Below are 19,836 nucleotides of genomic sequence, written 5' to 3'. Positions count from 1 at the left end.
TAAATAAATAGCTTGCCACACGCACACACACACACACACACACACACACACACACACACACACACACACACACACACACACACACACACACACACGCACACACAGAGAGCAAGGGACAAATCAAATTGATTATAAATGCTCTCTATTGTTCATAAGATTGACAAAGAAGGAGGAAAAATACATTTCTGTGTATGACATCATTGCAATATTTCTGTTAGGATTTATATGTTTAAGATTTATGTAAAAAAATTAAAAGGTGATCATCAAATCATATTTCCGGTGTGGCACCTGAAACCAGTGATGTAAAACTATACATTTGATCGTAAAAGTAAAATGTTGCTTTGTAAACATGAAAAGAAAATAAAAGATCTATGGTACCAAAGGTCCGCCGTGGTCAGTGATCCAGTGCGATGTGTACATTTGCATGTGTATTCTTCAGGGTCAGTGCGTTGAGCTCTCTAAACCACTGAATAAACCAGTCTACTGTGAATGCATCCACACGCAGAGGAATGCTCCCACATGCAATACAAATTAAAGGTTTCCTTTATTTTTCCTTAAATTAAGTTAATTTATGTGTTCACGGCTCGTGTAATAAAGTTGATCTTGTTTCCAAATGCTCAAAAAACACCAATGAAACGGCCCCAGGCAGAGACAAGAGAACTAAGAATGTCATTGCATTGATAACTTGTTTATTACTGCATAATGACAATAAAGCCTTTGTGAGGTAGTTGGACCACTTTTAATTTAAAGGAACAACAGCAGCACTTTACTCTCCTCCTCCACACTGGTCACCTACTAACAACACAAGCTTCCTTCTTCTCACTCTCCTGTGGCACAACAAGAAGCCAGAAAGGCCCTAAGACGAAGGTAAAGGTGAAAAGAACTTGAGGCAGATTCAACACATATTGCTCTTGTTCTTATGAAATATTGAGACTGTATTTGTCATGTGCACAACAATTACATACAGCAGTCGCTGACAGTGAAATTCATGTGTCACAGGCTCCATCTAATACCAAAAATATAAATTATATTAAAAGAATATGTATAACAAAGTAGAATGACCTGAGTAGAATGAATTTGTAAACATGAATATGTAAATAACTGTAAACATTATTTAAACATTTTTGTTCAATTAACTTTCATCCTAACACAAAGGGGAATATTTAAAAAATAAAATAAAACCCAGTTGGTGTAAATATCAACCTCTGTTCGACTACATCTAATCTCGATGACTTTTGCCTTGATCGCAGGAATTGTCTCCCCGGATCGACTGCTCTGCGATCTGCTGAGGACCTCGTGACGTGCGCTCTCCGGAATCTCGTCAGAGGGTTGATTGTGTTGATTGTGTAGATTGTGTTAAAGGAGAAAACGAACACAGCAGACGGACACACACTCACTCACACTCACTTACAGCTGGACCCTCCGGAGAGGCGCCATGGCCGTGGGGCGATGAGACAGCGGGAGTCATGGCGCGTCGCCAGCGGATAACCGCTCTCTGTTCGCTCTCTTCGCTGCTCCAGCTCGGCTTGTTGCTGCCGCTGCTGCCGGGTCTCTGCGGCGGGACACCACTGGAACAATGTCCCGGAGGAAGGTCGTGTGGACCGGCGAGACCCCCGGTGGTCCTCGGTGAGTGTCCCCCCGCGTCTCTGCATCTTTTCCACCTTTTCATCCATCACCTGGTTGTTGCGCAACTTGTTGTCATCCCTCAGCTGGAGTCACATCCAATCTCTACCAGACTCCATCAACGATACAACACGTTTAAATCCGCCTCGTAGTTACACGTGTGACACGGGACTCAGAGCAACAACAACAGTATTGTTTGATGGCGTCTGAGCTACACTTCAATTCGGCTCATTCAGATCCACCCAGGCTGTTTGTATATTTAGTCAATTTAACTTTCTAACACGTTTGGCCTGTCCGCTCCCACAATGTCCATCCAGTCACAACACCCTCAGATTTATCGCCTGTAGCAGGTCGGACGTCGTGTTGCTTTTAGGGTTAAAATGTAAATGTGTGTGTTTGTGTTTGGGTCGAAACCGGTCGTGGAAATGTGCTCAGTCATTGTTTGTTTCCACCACCGCTTCTAATGGAGAGGGGATTATTTAGCTGCTTTCTTCGAAGGGGTTCGGCCGCAAGTGGTAAACAAAAAGTGTGCATGTGCGCGTGAGACTCCGGTCATATGACTGATCCAGACCAGCTTGTCCAACTGGGAGGTTCTCTCTGGTTACTGTGGAAATCTGTGTAACTTAACAATAAAGTTTTATGGGAATTAAAACAAATCCAGGTTTAGAGTTAAATCTGAACTCGTGTTTTATAACTTCTTCCTCCACTCCTTCACAATAAAGGTCTTGAGTTTAGAAGAGCCTTATCTGTGTTTGTTAGTTCCAGCCTCGGTCGCTGTGATAAGAGTCTGGAGCCGAGTGGTTTTTGTGTGTGTGAGGATGAAGGTGACTTGTTCTTAACTGCTTGCATCACATTTAACTGCTTGCATCACATTTAACTGCTTGCATCACGGTGCTGCTGCCACGAACCCGGGTCCCGGCAGGTTTAAGAACATCGTGAGGTCACGGGCCGATGCTGAAACACACTGCGGACGACAACGCAACGTCCTGGTGTTTGCTTTGGTGTTTCACAGAACCTGAAGGTTATGCAAGAGGAAAAGTCAAAGAGTCTCTCAACCGATAGGACTCATCTCAGGGACCTAGTTTAAAAACCCAGCAGAGGATAGAGAACTGTTAGTGTAGATGATTAACTGAATTATCTTCACAGGGCAAAACTCTGCACACTGATCTACATGCTCCCCCCCCCCCCCCCCAATTCAGCTTTGGCTAATTGCACAGAGTGTCTCTGTTATGATCTGTTTCCTGCGACCCGGCCTGTAACCCCTGTGCTCACATTTCCCCGATGCAGTTCCCGGGGACCTGGGGAACCAGTTGGAGGCGAAGCTGGATAAACCCAGTGTGGTTCATTACATCTGCTACAAGAAGACCGACACCTTCTTCACCCTGTGGCTCAACCTGGAGCTGCTGGTCCCGGTGGCCATCGACTGCTGGATCGACAACATCAGGTAGGAGTCGGCCCGTGTGTTTACATACAGTCATCGATGAGGGAGGCTTCATCAGCCACTGATGAACTCATCCTCCTCCGTGAATAAACACAAGATGAAAACATCTCCTGTTTCCCATTTGGATAGTTTAGAATTACTAATGAATAAGCGGCAATTTCCTGTTGTGACCAGATATGTTTGCAACTGATCCATTAGCTCATTTTTGTGGAGAATATTTTGCTTCTTAGCAGGATTACGCAAAAACTACTCATCTGATTTCCATGAAGTTTTAAGGAGGGTGGGGCTTGACCTGAGGGATATCTTATGCGGAGCGGATACAGAATTTTTTATTTTAACTTTCCTCAAAAATCCGACATGTTTGTTGGACTGCTATTTATCTGTTTGCAGTTTGATGCAGGTCAAAGTAAAAATCCAGATCTAGTGAATTCCAATGTGGTTTCATCAGGGGAGAGTTGGGCCATTACTCACGGCCATTCTAGTTGATTTGGTAAATTCCTCATTTCAGTTGGGTGGAGCCGTCAGATGATTCAACGACCTGTTTGACTTTCTATGAGCTCTAATCAACGCACTCGGGATAAACTGACCTTTGAACCTTTCATTTATCGACAAGGTGGAGAAGGACACAGATAGGGCTCCTTTCATGTTTGCATTTAAATCATTCAACTCATTGTGTTATATGAGTTGTTTGTGTTTTACCGAGGAAAAATATACTGAATGTAACATTTCTATTTGTTTAAAGAAGAGGACTAAACTACAATAACTCGAAATGAGGATTGATTAGTTGAACTTTATCTTCACTGATTGTGTGCTCTTATTTTGAAATCAAGGCAACATGATTGGATAGAGGAAACTGTGATGGACACTCATAAACTGGCTGATCACATGATCACAAACAAAACATCTTTTATTCCAACTTCATATCAGTTCATTTTTCTATTGATCGTATGAAAAACTGAAATGTTAGGTAATAAATTGTTGGGAAAATTGTGAAATCGTAACAATAACTCCCACGTGTTTCTGACTAATTAAAGCATTTCTCAATATTCATCTTTAAAAACAGCCTCCGTGATGTCATTTACACAATATCTGTCCAGAGTGCGTTAACATGATCTAAACCAAGGAAAACTTTAGCAACAAAACCCCTGAATGCATTTAATATCACACTTCTGTGTCTCATTGTTTTATTCTTATCAACTTTTTAGTTTCCAGTGTATCGAAACATAATGGTGTCAGAGAAAAAGGGATCAGTGTAACAAGTTATGACATGAAAAGGATTTTTTAAAATATTATATCAACAAACTCCTCATGCACCAACATCCATAATAGTAAATTATGAGATGTTTTGCATTTTAACAAGATTCCTTTTATGGCGTTAACCACAAGGTGTTTAAAGGAAGGAGGATAAAGCTTTTTTGTATGTTTCGAGAGTCGATTTCCTTCTTCCTCTTGTTGGCAGCTGTGACAACAACTCTGGATCATTCACAAGTCAGCTTCAGAAAACTGGAAAATTTCCAGATTAGTCTCCAAAGATTAGAAATCCAGCTGAGTCATCGTCCGGGATGGACAAACCTCCGCTCTAATGCACATGATGTATAATTACCTAAAACCTTGAGAACCTGAGTAACAGACATCGAAGAATATGAGGGAGTGACATGAGTCCAGCTGCAGGTTCACACACGTTTCAGTGCATCAGGCACAATGAAGGTTCCACTGTCTGTGTCACCTGTCGCAGTTTAAGTGAAATAACTTTAATACACTCAAGTAAATCAATCTCTGATTAAATAAATAAATTATAGCCTCATTGTGATTAGAGTTTGTACTGATTTATAAAATGAAAAAAGAAAACAGTCTATTTCTATCAATATTATATGTATTACTTATTTTTAAGTATTTCCAGTTCACATCTGCAGTTTTTTTTCTTCACTTCTGTTTTTGTGGCAAAACCGTGATTTAATACAGGAAGTAGTTCAGTGGCCTTGTCTTAAAATACGTGTTTGGTTCACCACAGCTGCCAAACTAAAAGTGATCAGATCCTCCTTGTGACAAGATGTGTGTGTATGTGTGCAGGTTGATCTACAACAGGACCACTCACAGCACCATGTCCCCTCCAGGCGTGGACATTCGTGTCCCAGGGTTTGGACAAACGTATCCCCTGGAGTACCTGGACCCCAGCAAACGCACTGTGGGTGAGTTGAAGACAAAACGGGACCTCAAAGAAGTTTTTAAATATCCTGTACTCTTCTGGTAAGAGACTTAACGCTTATATTTGTCTTTCTTGTCTGTGTTGTGTGTGGGTTGTGTGTTGTGTGTTGTGTGTGTGTGTGTCCTAGGCATGTATTTCTTTACAATAGTGGAAGCGCTCGAAGGGTGGGGATACACCAGAGACGATGACGTCAGAGGAGCTCCCTATGATTGGAGGAAAGCCCCAAGTAAATAAAAAAACACAAACACACTCACACAACTGTTCCCTGGAAATATTAAAGATGAACCGTCACCTGTAAAACAAGGACAACAATAAGAACAACACACTGATCACACAACAACTTGGGAGACAGAAGTACACACAGCCTGTTTGCTGATGCTTGTTAAACCTGTCTGTGAAATGTGTGCTGAAGCTGCCGACATATTTACAACACACACACAAACGTTTTTGTATATACTTCAACAATAAAATCTAAATCTAAATAGATACATATATATATATATATAAGATTTAAATGGTCAACATGTGTTTTCTTTGTTAAGGCCTTTGTTTTAGCTTCCAAATAAACACTGTAAATACACTTGATTTCACAATTTCATAAAAAGTAACCAGGTGAGCGGATGTTCATTTTACCCATAAGGCCACATTTTCACTTGATTCACTGCGTTAATAACTTCAGCATGATATTAGTAGCAAGTGGTATTTCCTCTCATCCCCGCTGTCGTTCTCTGTTCCTCCTCCAGATGAGAATAAAGAGTATTTCCTTGCGCTGCAGAAGATGATTGAAGAGATGTCAAAGAAAGCGGGGGGGCCGGTGGTGCTCATCGCTCACAGCATGGGCAACATGTACACCTTGTACTTCCTGAACCAGCAGCCTCAGGCCTGGAAGGACCACTACATCAAGGCTTTCATCTGCCTGGGGGCCCCGTGGGCCGGCGTCGCCAAGACCCTGCGCGTCATCATCTCCGGTAAGAGGTGGAGCCGGCACCTCCCCGCACACGCTGTGGGTTTTACAGGTGTTCAAAGCAAATGAGGTGGAAATTTCCCAGTAGATAAGAAATGTATTTTACACTACCAGATGTCACATGAAATCACGATGATGCGGAAGTATCACATGTGTTTCAGGTTCTGTTCACCTGTTATAATGAAACTCTGCTGGTTTCTGGGTCCTGGTCTCAGTCGGTTCTTCTCACTTTCACTTCTCCACCTCTGGTTTCTTTTCCCCTTACACAGGTGACAACAACCGCATCCCAGTGATCAGCCCGCTGAAGATTCGCTCCCAGCAACGCTCTGCTGTCTCCACCGCCTGGCTGCTCCCCTATGCCCACTCATGGCCCAAAGATCAGGTTTGTGTGTGCGTGTGTGTGGTGTGTGTGTGTGTGTGTGTTGTGGTGTGGCATGTCTCCACTTCCTTAGTTGATGTGTGCAATCTTTTAATTTGGTTCATCCACTAACATGGATGAGGCAGGTTTATGACCTATTCTGCAGCCAGCCACCAGGGGGTGATCCAGAGGATTTGGCTTCACTTTTGGGGAGTTGTCATGTTGTCCCTCAGTCTCTGACGTGAACACAACTTGTTCTTTGTTAGAGTTTGATGTAAGCTAGTAAACAAACCACTGAGACTTTATTCTCTGTGTCCTCCTGAAGGTCCTGGTGCAGACGCCCTCCACCAACTACACCGCACAGGACTACAAGCGTCTCTTCTCCGACATCGGGTTTGAGGACGGCTGGTCGATGCGTCAGGACACAGAGCCGCTGGTGGAGGACCTCACCCCCCCCGGCGTGGCCATCCACTGCTTGTTCGGCAGCGGCGTCGAGACATCCGAGGCCTTCCGGTACTCGGACAAGTTCCCCGACGTGGAGCCCACGGTGGTGTCAGGAGACGGCGACGGGACGGTGAACCTGCGCAGCGCCGTCCAGTGCAAGCGGTGGGTGGGGAAGCAGAAACAGCCCGTGATGCTGAAGGAGCTTCCGGGGAACGAACACGTGAACATGTTGTTGAACTATACGACTGTGGCTTACATCAAGACCGTGCTGTTCTCCCCCTGAGGCTGGAAGACGCTGAGGGACAGGGGGACGCCGCTGTAACTGACTGATCGGCTCTGTCTCTCTGAGCAGTGACCACCAAAATATCCCCTAATAACTGCCACAGTAAGAAAGTATTGAAAGTTTATAGGAGGATTACAGAAGGAAATGTTTCCAATTAATTTTATAGCTGAAATTATACGATTTATTTTAACGTCACGTTGTTTACTGTTGGTCACGCCGGAATATTGTGACTTTTTTTTTTTTAATCTTTCTCAGAATTTGAACAAACCTAAGATTTTATCTACATTTCAAACAAACAGGGATGAACCAGGGTGCGAGCGGCTGCGTGAGTTATTATCCTCATCAGGTCTTTTATCAGTGTTGTGAAGAGATTTCTGTGACTCTAATGTTGTGAGGCTTAATGGTCAGGCACATATTTTATTGATCATTTCTCTGTGCACGTGTCAGTGCTTGTAATATATATTTGAATGGTTTAAAACCCACACTGTATATGAACGTGGACAACGCATCCCCGCTTCCTCCTGTCGTACAAAGATGGAGCTGAAGTATTGTGGAATTGTGTTTCGGTATTTGTTGCCTGTGTCTGTGACGTAGTGATCGTGGTGCGGAGCTCATGACCTGTACTGCAGCCAGCCACCAGGGGGTGATCAAGATAATTTGGCTTCCCTATTTGTAGAGCCATCACGTCGGCCATCTTTATATACAGTCTATTAATTTACTATCATTTCATTTCCGGTGATCTTTTTGTTGTTGCATGCAGCCAAGCTTTAAGACCCCGATCCTCCATGAACGGCCTTGTTTCTATTTTCGTTCGTGTTACATGAGCTGTTAACTTAAGGGTTCAAACTATAAGTTGGCAGGAAGTGCCTCTGTCCACACAGTTTTTACGTCTCTCTGTCTAATCTATATATTTAGACTTTTCACTACATGTTCTTCTTAATCTCAGAGTGAACCAGGTGCCTCGACTGGGCTGGATTCACACAGGCACGAACTGGGTGGGCTTTTATTTCATATTGGAGGTTATGGTTTTCTCATTTCCTCTGTTTTAAACCAGTCTGTAAATAAAGATGGACGACGCGCCTCCACCTCCTCCCGTTGAACAAGCCTGAAACTGAACGTTGCCATCTTGGTCTGGTGGCTCCATTCAGAGTCCGTCGGCACAGTAGTGATCCTGATGTGGAGGCTCGACCAATCACGAGTCAGTCTCAGCTGCAATCATGAGGTCTCAGCCCGTTTTTACAGCAACAACTAAAACCAAAGTTAAAGGAAACATGAACAAAGAGGGATTAGAACCTAAAAATGACAAACCATCCCATCCACGGCCACTAGGGGTCGAACAAGATGATTTGGCTTCACTATAACGGGAGTTATCATGTCGTCCATCTTTAGATACAAGTGTACGTGATTCCTTGTCCTCGAAGAGTTTCAGCCCGAATCTAATTCTCTTGGGTGATTGTCCTCGTGCCATTGACATAATCTAACAATCATATCTGCTGAAGACTATCGTGAGATTGTGTGTAATGAACGTGTGTTGCCTTCTACACAGTAAAATATCTCAAATGTTACTTGTGTTATGCATCTTCCTTTGGACTCGTCTCTCAAACATGACATTTATCATTTTACACGTTAGCACACGTCATTTTTCTCTAAAAGCTTGTTTCAGTCACACAATATTTTTGGACATAAATAACTGATAACATTCATATGGTCCCAAACAAAACAATGATACACTACACATAGAAACTTTATTCACAATCAGTGGTAAAAATAATGCAGAAAATTACAATAACATTTATTCTTTCGGCCATTTTGCCTTGATTGTCTTTGCCATTATTAAAAGGAGATTTCTAAACACAGTGAGTAACAGTTGGAATGAAGCTGTAAGATCCCTCTCCTGGTTTTGTAGTGTGACCTTTGACCTGAGAGGTTCCAGTCTCCTCGGGTCTTATGGCTCCAGGGGGAAGCGGAAGGTTTTGTTTCCTGTCCTGCAGCGCAGCTCCACGCCGTCCAGCCTCAGCTCAAACGGTCCTTCTTCACGTTCATCAACCAAGCACTTGAAGACAAGAATTTGAGAATTTATAAAAAGAATTACAACAGAGATTCATGCTCAGTGGGACATTTTACACTTGAAAAATGGATATTTTATTATTAGTATAACCCCAGGATTTGGGAATTACAAACACTAGGGACATTTTATACAGTGGGGCAAAAAATGATTTAGTCAGCCACCAATTGTGCAAGTTCTCCCACTTAAACAGATGAGATGCCTGTAATTTTCATCATAGGTACACTTCAACTATGAGAGACAGAATGGGGGGAAATAATCCAGGAAATCACATTGTAGGATTTTTAATGAATTCACAAACAAGCAAGATGTCTGGCTCTCACAGACCTGTAACTTCTTCTTTAAGAGGCTCCTCTGTCCTCCACTCCTTACCTGTATTAATGGCACCTGTTTGGACTCGTTATCAGTGTAAAAGACACCTGTCCACAACCTCAAACAGTCACACTCCAAACTCCACTATGGCCAAGACCATAGAGCTGTCAGAGGACACCAGAAACTAAACTGTAGACCTGCACCAGGCTGGGAAGACTGAATCTGCAATAGGTAAACAGCTTGGTGTGAAGAAATCAAATGGAAGACATACAAGACCACTGATAATCTCCCTCGATCTGGGGCTCCACGCAAGATCTCACCCCGTGGGGTCCAAATGATCACAAGAACGGTGAACAAAAATCCCAGAACCACACGGAGGGACCTAGTGAATGACCTGCAGAGAGCTGGGACCAAAGTAACAAAGGCTACCATTAGTAACACACTATGTCTCCAGGGACTCAAATCCTGCAGTGCCAGACGTGTCCCCCTGCATAGGCCAGTACATGTCCAGGCCCGGCTGAAGTTTGCTAGAGAGCATTTGGATGAGGCAGATGAGGATTGGGAGAATGTCATATGGTCAGATGAAACCAAAATAGAACTTTTTGGTAAAAACTCAACTCGTAGAGGAAAGAATGAATGGGGCCATGTATCGTGAGATTGAGTGAAAACCTCCATCCATCAGCCAGGGCATTGAAGATGAATCGTGGCTGGGTCTTTCAGCATGGCAATGTGATTTTCTGGATTATTTTTTCTCCTCATTTTGTCTCTCATAGTTGAGGTGTACCTATGATGAAAATTACAGGCCTCGCTCATCTTTTTAAGTGGGATAACTTGCACAATTGGTGGCTGACTAAATACTTTTTTGCCCCACTGTAAAAGGTTGTTGAGATTTAACAAAGACACAAAATGTCTCCGTACCTGCAGCTTCTGAATACATCCGTCCATCTTCTCCCTCATGTCTCCGACACACCAGGCCAGACTCACATGGAAAGACGGCTCCTGAAGAACAGAGCAGAGGGAACATGAGGTTTAAAGATGAACAAACTCCCCATGACTCTTTTATTATGCTTATAATAATATAATAATATAAATAATCATCAAATGACCCGATTATTCTTTCTAAAACAAATCCTCCTGAGCACTGCTGGGTATTTCCATGTAATACACATCCGTCCTGTTCCTGTGAACCAACATTAACACATAAAAGAACATCCCAGTCACTACATAGACCCGGTAAAAACAAATATTGGTTATTGTTGTTGATCAGAAACCTTGTAAAAAGTGTCCAGACGAAACTCTGTCATCGTTCTGTCCACGACTCGGACTACGTCCAACAGCTGAGTTTGACCAGAACACACTTCTATTCCCAGGAACGTCCTGTGGGACACAAAGAGACAGATGTTGACATTACCACAGGTCAAACAGAGAATGGTCTGTGCTGCACTGAGACGATAGAAAGCTTCGACTGTACCTCGTCTTCTCAGCGTTACAATAGACCTTCAGTTTCCTCGCAGAGCAAACAAACCTGCCAGCGAGGAACACAGGCCGGTGTCAGCAAGAAGGAAAATGTCTCTATATTCAACTTAAGATGCTACTTATTTTATTATTTCTTGCTTTACGGCTTTTATGCATCTTTATATTCAATTTGAATGCTTTTTCTTATTTATTTCCTGTTCTTTTAATTGACATTTTAACATGTTCTTATGTATCCCCAAATCTGTTCTCATTTGAATTTTTAACATGTTGAAAAGGACTTTGAGCTTCACTTCTTGTATGAAAGGTTTTATACAAATTAAATGTATTATTATTATTTACCCGTGTTTATCATTTTGACCCTCGGGATAATAAAGATAATCCTTCCATTCACTCACTTCTTGCAGTGGGCCAGGTCTGCCCGGAGGCTCTGTATAAAGGGCTGGATCCAGTGGTGTCTCAGCACCACCGTCTGAGACAGGCTGAGGTGGAACTCCTCCTGTTGGGTCAAATCCACCCCCCCGTCGCTCGCAGCGGAGAACAGCTCCTCCAGCACCTCCTCAAACTCCTCCTCAGGATGGTCTGAGGTGGAGGAGACCGAGAGGCAACATGCGTTAGAAACCAGATCTGAACGTCCTGATTGAGGAATGAGATCAAGTCTTACATGGTAAATAAACATAGGTGGCCCAGTTTCCTCTCTCGTGTCTGAACGAGCGGATCCGTCCACCGTGGAGGGAACTGTCCTCCGTCTCTGGGTCATCGTCATCTGGGAACATGGACATGAGGGAACCAGGGACAGGAAGCCTGCAGGGAACACAGCAATATTAATTATGACTGTTTCTACATGTTTATATTCATATGTGATGTCTCGTTCTTACTATACACTTAGGAATATTATCACAGTCTCAGTAGCTGAAGGTTTCTCAAGAAAGTACAGCCCTTGTGTTCGTGGGTGATGATGAATTGTCTTTTATTAGCATTAATGATTCATTTGTTTATAGATTTGTGTTATTTAAAATGTATGCGTTTTAAAAAGCAGTTGTATTTGGGGGTCTTTGTGATGTGTACAGTTTAGAGAAGCACCACAGTTACACACAAAAAACGCACACACACCTTGTTTTGGTGACCTGTGGTTCAGCTCTGGGTTTCTTCCTCGCCGGGCAGCCATCCTCTCCCTCCTCTTCCTCCTCACGCGTGGGAGAAGCATCTTTGTTGGGAGCAGTCTCCTCCTGGTGCTCCTCCTGGTGCTCCTCCTGGTTCTCCTCCTCGGAGCTGCTGCTGTACCCCACCAACATCCTGCACAGCGCTGCGGTCAAAGTAAACGTGGAGGAGACATGTTTAAAAACCTGAGGAAGACATTTTTACAGCATCTGGCTTGACTTGTTCCTGCGCCGAACTTCCGGTGTAAATATCCTGTTGCGATAATAAAATAAGTCCCAGTGAAACAACCACCCCCGATGATTAGTTCCCAATATACAGTTTCACAATTAAACCAGAAAATATCAGTTTTAACTATTTGACTTGGGAAAACTATTATTGTTATTATTGTTTAATCTTTATTATTTTAGTTATATTGTGATACAATGTAATTATTAATGTAATCAATTTGAACCTGGTGGCAACAGGAAATGTCTTGTTATTATTTAACCTCTCTCTCTGATTTGAGTTATTTTCTATTACTTACTGTTTGTCTTATTATAGATTTTCTTTGTTACTCAGGGATGTGTGTTGATGACTCATTAACACGTGCTGATGCATTACAAAAAACATTATTGTAAAGTTGAAATTGACATACATTAATGCTAATTGAGGATGTTAACAGATAGGATACTTCCATATTTATGTTTACATATTCACTGTATACATGCACACATATTTGTCATTATTAATTTTAGAGTATAATTATTGTGTGCGTGAGAGAGAAAGACAGTGCGTGTGTTCGTGCGCGCGCGCAGTGTGTGTGTGTGTGTGTCTTGGTTTATTCATGTTCCTGTGCGCGGGCAGGGGCTCGGATGCTAGCCGATAGCCGATAGCTAGCTTAGCTGTTTGCATCAACATGCCTGTGTCCTCTTCTCCAGCCGCTGTGATGCCGTAGTTTCCCCGTAAACGTGTTCGTAAGACGGTGGTGTTTTCTGGGTGATTCGGTGAAGCTCGGGAGGATTTTTCTTCCATTTCATTGACCCACAAAATCACATTTCTCCACAAGAGAGCTCCGGGGGACCGTTTGCGGATGTGAAGCGGGCAGCTAGCGATATCTGAGGGGGGAGAAGCTATCGAGCGAAAGCGGCATTTTCCCCGGGTCCCTGTGGAGGCTTCACCGGACACACAGGTACACAAACCCGGCTGTTTACTCGCTTACCAACGTGTCGCCGCTACCTGGTTGTTAATTGTCACTGTAGCTAACCCGCTAACCTATACACTGGCTACGTTAGGTAGCGGCTAAGCTAGCCATGCTAAGCTAAGCTATCCCGATAACACTGATCTTTGCTTGGAGACGGAAAAACGTTCCGCTGCGCCGACGTCGTTGTTCCTCGCGCGTCGTTTATGAATTCTGATTTCTGCAAAGACAGAAATGAATCTATACAACCGATGAAATATTCATGTGAGTGAACGACGCTGCGTTGATCGCTGCTTTATGGTAATGACACTTGCTTGTGTTGCACATTCACGAGTTGTTTACAAAGATGATTTAGTGCATGTTTTCAATTGTGTCAGTGTGAAGAACAAGTATTTGCAGGAAAGCTCCGGTTCCTCCCTTCAGTGTTTGTGTAACTCCAAAAATAATATCACTGATTAAAAACGTGGTTAACTTCCTTTCTGCCCCTTCAGCATAAATCCAACATCTGCCCTGGTGTGTTGTAGTCTGGTCTGATACTAACACAGCAACATGATTCACAACCATACTAACCATTATCTATTTGAACTGATTTAATCCAAAGTTACACTGATTAGTCACAAGATGTAAAGTTTGGACACTATCGCTGATTTATCTCTATTTAATTCTTTTTCAAAACCTTGATTCTCTTTTCATGCAGATAACACGTGAAGGCCTGAAGGAAGAGAAACCATGGGGACCTTCTCAGATCTCTGATCCCAGGTCTGATCCCCACACAGCTGTTCTGCTCTGCCCAGCCGCTCCTCTCATCACATTGTCCGTCCCAGGACCTTTTCCAGTTGTTCGCTGCCACTGTCGGAGATGGAGTGAGTTTTTTCTCTCAAACTGTTTCTTTCAACGCACTCCAAAGGGTTTAATGCATTATTTAAATAAATGCCAATCTTCCTTTTCTCACCACAGTTGGGCCACACCAGCTGCCAAGTTAAATCCCTACACCAGAGCCCGCATGTCGGAGGCCTGGCCGCAGCACGCCGTGGCTCCTCCTCCGGTCGTCCACACCCTCCCTCCAGGAGCCGAGAGCGCTCTGGGCTGTGCCGTGTACGGTATCGTGCTGCAGCCGGATGCTACGTCGCTACAGCAGCAGACCCAGCATGGGCAGCACAGCCAGCAGCACAGCGGAGGCCCGCATGGAAGCGGGGCGCACAGTCAGCCGCAGCACGCCGCCCAGCAGACCCCCCTGCAAGTAGCTGCAGAGGGAGGACACAAGTGTGCGGCCTGTGGACATGATATCTCCCACCTGGCGAACCCACATGAGCACCAGTGCATGGTGAGTCAGGACCGGTCGTTCCAGTGCACCCAGTGCATGAAGATCTTCCACCAGGCGACCGACTTGCTCGAGCATCAGTGTGTTCAGGTGGAGCAGAAGCCGTTTGTGTGTGGGGTGTGTAAGATGGGATTCTCTCTACTCACGTCTCTCGCTCAGCACCACACGTCTCATAACAGCACCAACCCGATGAAGTGTTCAATATGTGAGAAGACCTACCGGCCCGGTTCTGGCAATGCCACGCCAACCTCCAACAACCCCCAGCAGCCCAGCAGTGATGGGGCATCGGCCAGCAGCAGCACGTCTATTCTTCCCTTTCCCTCGGCCCGAGACCGACCGTACAAATGCCCTGTTTGCCAGAAAGGCTTCAAACACATGTCGGAACTCACACGGCACGAGAGGGTGCACACGGGAGAGAAGCCCTTCAAATGTGACACCTGTGACAAGGCCTTCAGCCAGTCGTCGCATCTCCAGCACCACCAGCGAACACACAGCAACGATCGCCCATTCAAGTGCGCCGTCTGCGAAAAGAGTTTCAAACACCGGTCCCACCTCGTGCGCCACATGTACGTGCACTCAGGCGAGCACTTGTTCAAATGCAACTTGTGCGAGCTGCATTTCAAAGAGTCGTCGGAGCTCCTCCACCACCCCTGCCACCCGCAGGGTTCCCGCCCGTTTCGCTGTGCCACATGTGGCAAAGGCTTCAAGCGACCATCGGACCTCCGCCAACATGAGCGCACCCACTCTGAGGAGCGTCCTTTCCACTGTGAGGAGTGTCAGATGAGCTTCAAACAGCAGTACGCACTCGTGCGCCACAGACGCACACATAAGGACCCGACTGACCGGCCGTTCAAATGCAACCTGTGTGACAAAGGTTTCCTGCAGCCCTCTCACCTCCTTTACCACCAGCACGTTCACGGCATGGATAACCTTTTCAAGTGCGCCTCGTGCCAGAAGGAGTTCAGCCAGTCAGGAGAGCTGCTCCGACACAAATGTGGCGAGTCGGCCAACAACTCACCAGACAAGCCGTATAAGTGTGACGTCTGTGGCAAGGGCTACAAGAAGAGTTCCACGCTCCAGCGTCATCAAAACTCTCACTGCCAAGAGAAGCCCCTCAAGTGCTCGCTGTGTGACCGCCGCTTCCTGTCCTCTTCCGATTTCGTCCAGCACCGCTGCGACCCGTCACGGGAAAAGCCGCTCAAGTGCCCGGAATGTGAGAAACGCTTCAAATACTCATCGGACCTGAACCGACACCGGCGAATACATACGGGGGAGAAACCGTACAAATGTGACCACTGCAATAAGGGCTTCAAACAGCGCGAGCACCTGATCAAACACCAGAGCACGCACTCCAGAGAGGGGCAGTTCAAGTGTGTCTGGTGTGGAGAGCGTTACAGTGACTTGGGTTCTTTGCAGGATCACACGGTGCAGCACACGGCTGAAGGAGGCGGTTATCCGGTGCCCCAGTGCTTATAAATCCCCGGAGACCGTGTCCCTCTGAACCGTTAACTCAACTCCCTCTGGTCTGAAACCTTTAGGCTTTTTATTCAGCCTAACATTCATGAATCTATCAGGACAGCCTAGGCTACTTCTATTGCATCCATTCCCGCCAGCTCCACATCAGATTTTTGTTGCTCTACTAACCTGCCCCGAGCCCGGCAGTACTCCAGCGCTGTCATTCCATAAAAACATGAGGAGCACTTCTTCTTCTTCTCCTTTTTGTTTCTATATCCTCCTCTTTTCAACCCCCACACAGGTGATCGCAGCGAGAAAGCCACAAACTCTGTAGTCCTGTCCTTCAGTTGTGGACAGAAACAGGTGCCAAACATTTTCCTCCAAACAATAGTCTGTCAATATTATTGAAATGAATCAATAGAGATGCGTCTCCACATAAACTGATCAGGCCAGAAATTACGTGAAATGCCTGAGTATTTATCCTCTTCCCCTCTCCTCGGTTTCCCTCCTGTTCTTTTGCTTCCAGTCTGTCGCTGTTTAGTATCAAAATGACTTGACTGCTGTTCGCCTGGTGAAGATTGACTGAGACTAGTATTTGGTTTTCATCTCCCACAGTAAAACAACGACAGTAACTGGTTCGGTCCTGACGTAGCACCCGGCTTCAACATAATCCCAGTCTATTTTTCCCTTATTATTTATCAAGAGTGGTGTCATCAACAAATGTGAAGGAAAACAGTTTGGACTTAGTTAGTGGATTTATTGTCCTGTGGTGAAGTAATTCTAATGGTAAAATGTCTGTGAGTGAATGTGTTGGCCACGATCTTTCTTTTGGTCATTTGTGCTTCAACCAAAACACCAGCACCTGGTCCCAGTGCTGTTTGTAATCCAACCTACTCATAGTTAATCTGAAATTAACTATGAGTAGTTAAACCCCATAATGGTTGATACCAAGCTCACGCTCCACTAGAGACGTGTGTATATATAGAAATATATATTTCAAACTAATATGCTCGTCATATTTCTGCAGAGGTCAGTGCTGTCAGACTAATGTGAGCTGAACATGTCCACACGTGAACATTAAGCTTCCTCTCTCAGCCTGTACATACGTGGACGTGTGGGTGTGTAGCCAGACGAGTTGGAAAAGTCAAAACTTTGTCTTTCTTAAAAAGTGTATTGAACTGTTTTTGTATTCTTGCTACTTTTTACCATGTGAAATGTTTTTGACAAATGCTCTCTTGTTGTTTTTGTAGTCCGTGTAGTGATTGTATCGGTATGTTGCTGCAGGGAATCTCAAAGAGCCCCGCTTGTGTGTGTGTGAGTGTGAATTTAAATAGTATTCCATCAAACAGGGGAACTCGGACTGAAAAGAACTGTTTTAGAAATGTTTCAGGAGACCTTCGCCTTTGTCTTTGTTTAAGTTTATTAACCTTACTGGTTTGTCAAAGAGCCTTTTGTGCAGAATGAAGTTTCATCTTGTGTTAAATGTTTTCCATCTTTCTGAAAAGGAATATTAACGATGTATTTCTTTCCTGTTACATGTTGCGTTGAGCTCGACATCGTGTCTTTAAAGCTTCAGTGTGTGGAATTTAGTGATATCTAGTGGTGAGGTGTCATATTGCGGCTGAATACCCTTCACCTCATCCTCCTCTTCCAAACATCAGAGAGAACCTGTGGTAGCTTCTGTTGTCATTAAAAACTCAAAATCTGTTAATTTTTCCCTTCTGGGCTACTGTAAAAAACATGGTGGCCTCGGCAGCGAGGACCCGCTCCTGATGTGAATATAAAGTATTTAAATTTAAAAGACCCATTCTAGGGTTATGGAAACAACAATTAGTACAATTTGGATGAAACACACTAGGATTATTTTATACTTAATTTCTTCACATAGATCCCTTTCACCTAAATCTTACACACTGAACCTCTGAGGGTGGATTTGTACCAGAGTGAACGATGCCTTCCTCTTCTTTGAATGCTACGAGATTCTCGAGAAGCCTGGAGATCCAGTTTGTTTACATGTTGGCAGCGTTCACCATTGTTCCTTCTCTCTGGACGTCTGGGGTGCTGCCCCCCCCCCCCCCCCCCCCCCCCCCCCCCCCCCCTCGCTGTCCTTTCTTGTTCATTGTCGATTCTTGGCTCGAGTGCAGTATTGAAATGTATTTGATACAAACTGAGGAGGCCGCAGAGACTGAATTGACATTGTTTTTTATCCTGGCTTTTATCATTTGGATGTTTTAGCGTTAGCCTAGCAGAGGCACCTCTGCCTCCTCTTCTGCTTCCTGCCTCTGTCCATCATCACTGTCTTCATACGAGGTCAAGTGGTTGCTCCTGTCAACCATCGTGTTTTTATTTTATGGATCTGGCATTATACGACTTTGAGGACAACTTTTGACTTAAAGTAAAAAAAAAAGAAGAAAATAAATTACTGTATGTTTTTAATGGTTTCACATTTGTTTGTATCTTTTTATTTTTGTTATTAATATTCTTTGAATTGATATGAATATCTATATTCTTGGACAGAGAGACCAGGGCCTTGGGTGTAGCTTTGGGATAAAGATGGCTGTTTTTACTCAGAACACAGAGTCGTGTTCAAACTTGAACAACGTGCAGTTTTTCACCTGAAGTCTGATCGCTGAACAAAGTGCACACAAACACGCAGTTTCTACAAAAAGGTTTCTGCGGTGGCATACAACATCACAACACAAACTCTGCTCGGATTTGTCATGAATATAAAGTGCTCAAGGACTTTGACTTGTAAATCGGTGCTGTCCAAATCCAAAGAAAAGTTCCGGACCAGAATTGCTAGTAAAGGAATTAATATTACTGAGGGTCACGAATCGATCCATCCCATTGCACAAATGAGCACAAATGAACCTGTCTGCATTTCAACAGCTCGTTTTAAAGGAAACGGTCAGTTTGTGCACCAGCCATCTTCCCTCCTCTTCAGTTAATGAACCCATCAGACTCTGGTGTCTCTCTCTCTCTCTCTCTCTCTCTCTCTCTCTCTGCATGCTTGCTGTGTTAGTTCCTCTGTTCTGTCTCTGGGAACTGGTGCCGACCCCCCACCCCCCACCCACTGTTCCCTCCTATAGCTTTTTCAAATTGTTCTGTAGTTTTATGTGAATGATGTTGGTAAAAAAATTTAAAAAGAAAACTTTGTGGCGCCGTACAGTACGTGTACATTCATTATAAGAATATCTGTATGTATGTAGCATTCAATTACACACAGCACTAACAAATAAAACTTTTTCCATTTATAAACTCACGTCCCCAGTTTTTTTTTGCAGCACAGATTCAGCTCGAAGCCTTGATGTTTTATTTCTCTTATTGACTTGTCCTCTTGTGATTTGACACAATACAGTGTAATCCTTATTCACTGGGACCTTACATGAAATACAGATTTAGGAACAAAACAGTGTAATCAAAACATACAGTCACATTTCAAATTAATGTATTTATATTTATTATCATTAAATACAACAGCAGGTAAATAATCAATATCATCTTTATTAATCTGTAAAAACTTTTTGTAAAAATACTTTTACATCACTTCAGT

At 44.0% G+C, this 19,836-nt stretch overlaps 3 protein-coding genes and 1 long non-coding RNA gene across 4 annotated transcripts; 3 read left to right on the top strand and 1 right to left on the bottom strand.

The window, feature by feature from the left end:
- Positions 1–1,273: 1,273 nt before the first annotated feature.
- On the top strand, positions 1,274–8,884 carry pla2g15 (phospholipase A2, group XV). Its single transcript, XM_053426982.1, has 7 exons — positions 1,274–1,626; positions 2,911–3,067; positions 5,135–5,253; positions 5,398–5,496; positions 6,014–6,238; positions 6,504–6,616; positions 6,918–8,884. The coding sequence occupies exons 1-7, from the start codon at positions 1,467–1,469 to the stop codon at positions 7,317–7,319; spliced, it is 1,275 nt and encodes a 424-aa protein (XP_053282957.1). The 5' UTR covers positions 1,274–1,466; the 3' UTR covers positions 7,320–8,884.
- usb1 (U6 snRNA biogenesis 1) lies at positions 7,889–12,577 on the bottom strand. The gene is made up of 7 exons (XM_053426983.1): positions 12,283–12,577; positions 11,834–11,973; positions 11,568–11,751; positions 11,168–11,221; positions 10,968–11,073; positions 10,615–10,695; positions 7,889–9,372 (listed from the first exon to the last, which is right to left on the bottom strand). Exons 1-7 carry the CDS (start codon positions 12,462–12,464, stop codon positions 9,265–9,267), a joined length of 855 nt encoding a protein of 284 aa, XP_053282958.1. The 5' UTR covers positions 12,465–12,577; the 3' UTR covers positions 7,889–9,264.
- Positions 12,578–13,147: 570 nt separating this feature from the next.
- On the top strand, positions 13,148–14,599 carry LOC128444859 (uncharacterized). Its single transcript, XR_008339195.1, has 3 exons — positions 13,148–13,498; positions 14,205–14,370; positions 14,465–14,599. It is a non-coding gene; the product is annotated as an uncharacterized LOC128444859 (long non-coding RNA).
- znf319b (zinc finger protein 319b) lies at positions 14,511–19,541 on the top strand. The gene has a single exon (XM_053426359.1). The coding sequence runs from the start codon at positions 14,511–14,513 to the stop codon at positions 16,302–16,304; it is 1,794 nt and encodes a 597-aa protein (XP_053282334.1). The 3' UTR covers positions 16,305–19,541.
- Positions 19,542–19,836: the final 295 nt, after the last annotated feature.

This window comes from Pleuronectes platessa, chromosome 7 (genome assembly GCF_947347685.1).
Source record: "Pleuronectes platessa chromosome 7, fPlePla1.1, whole genome shotgun sequence".
NCBI lineage: Eukaryota > Metazoa > Chordata > Actinopteri > Pleuronectiformes > Pleuronectidae > Pleuronectes > Pleuronectes platessa.
Note: the sequence above shows the minus strand (reverse complement) of the source record. Positions and strands in the feature narration are given on the sequence as shown.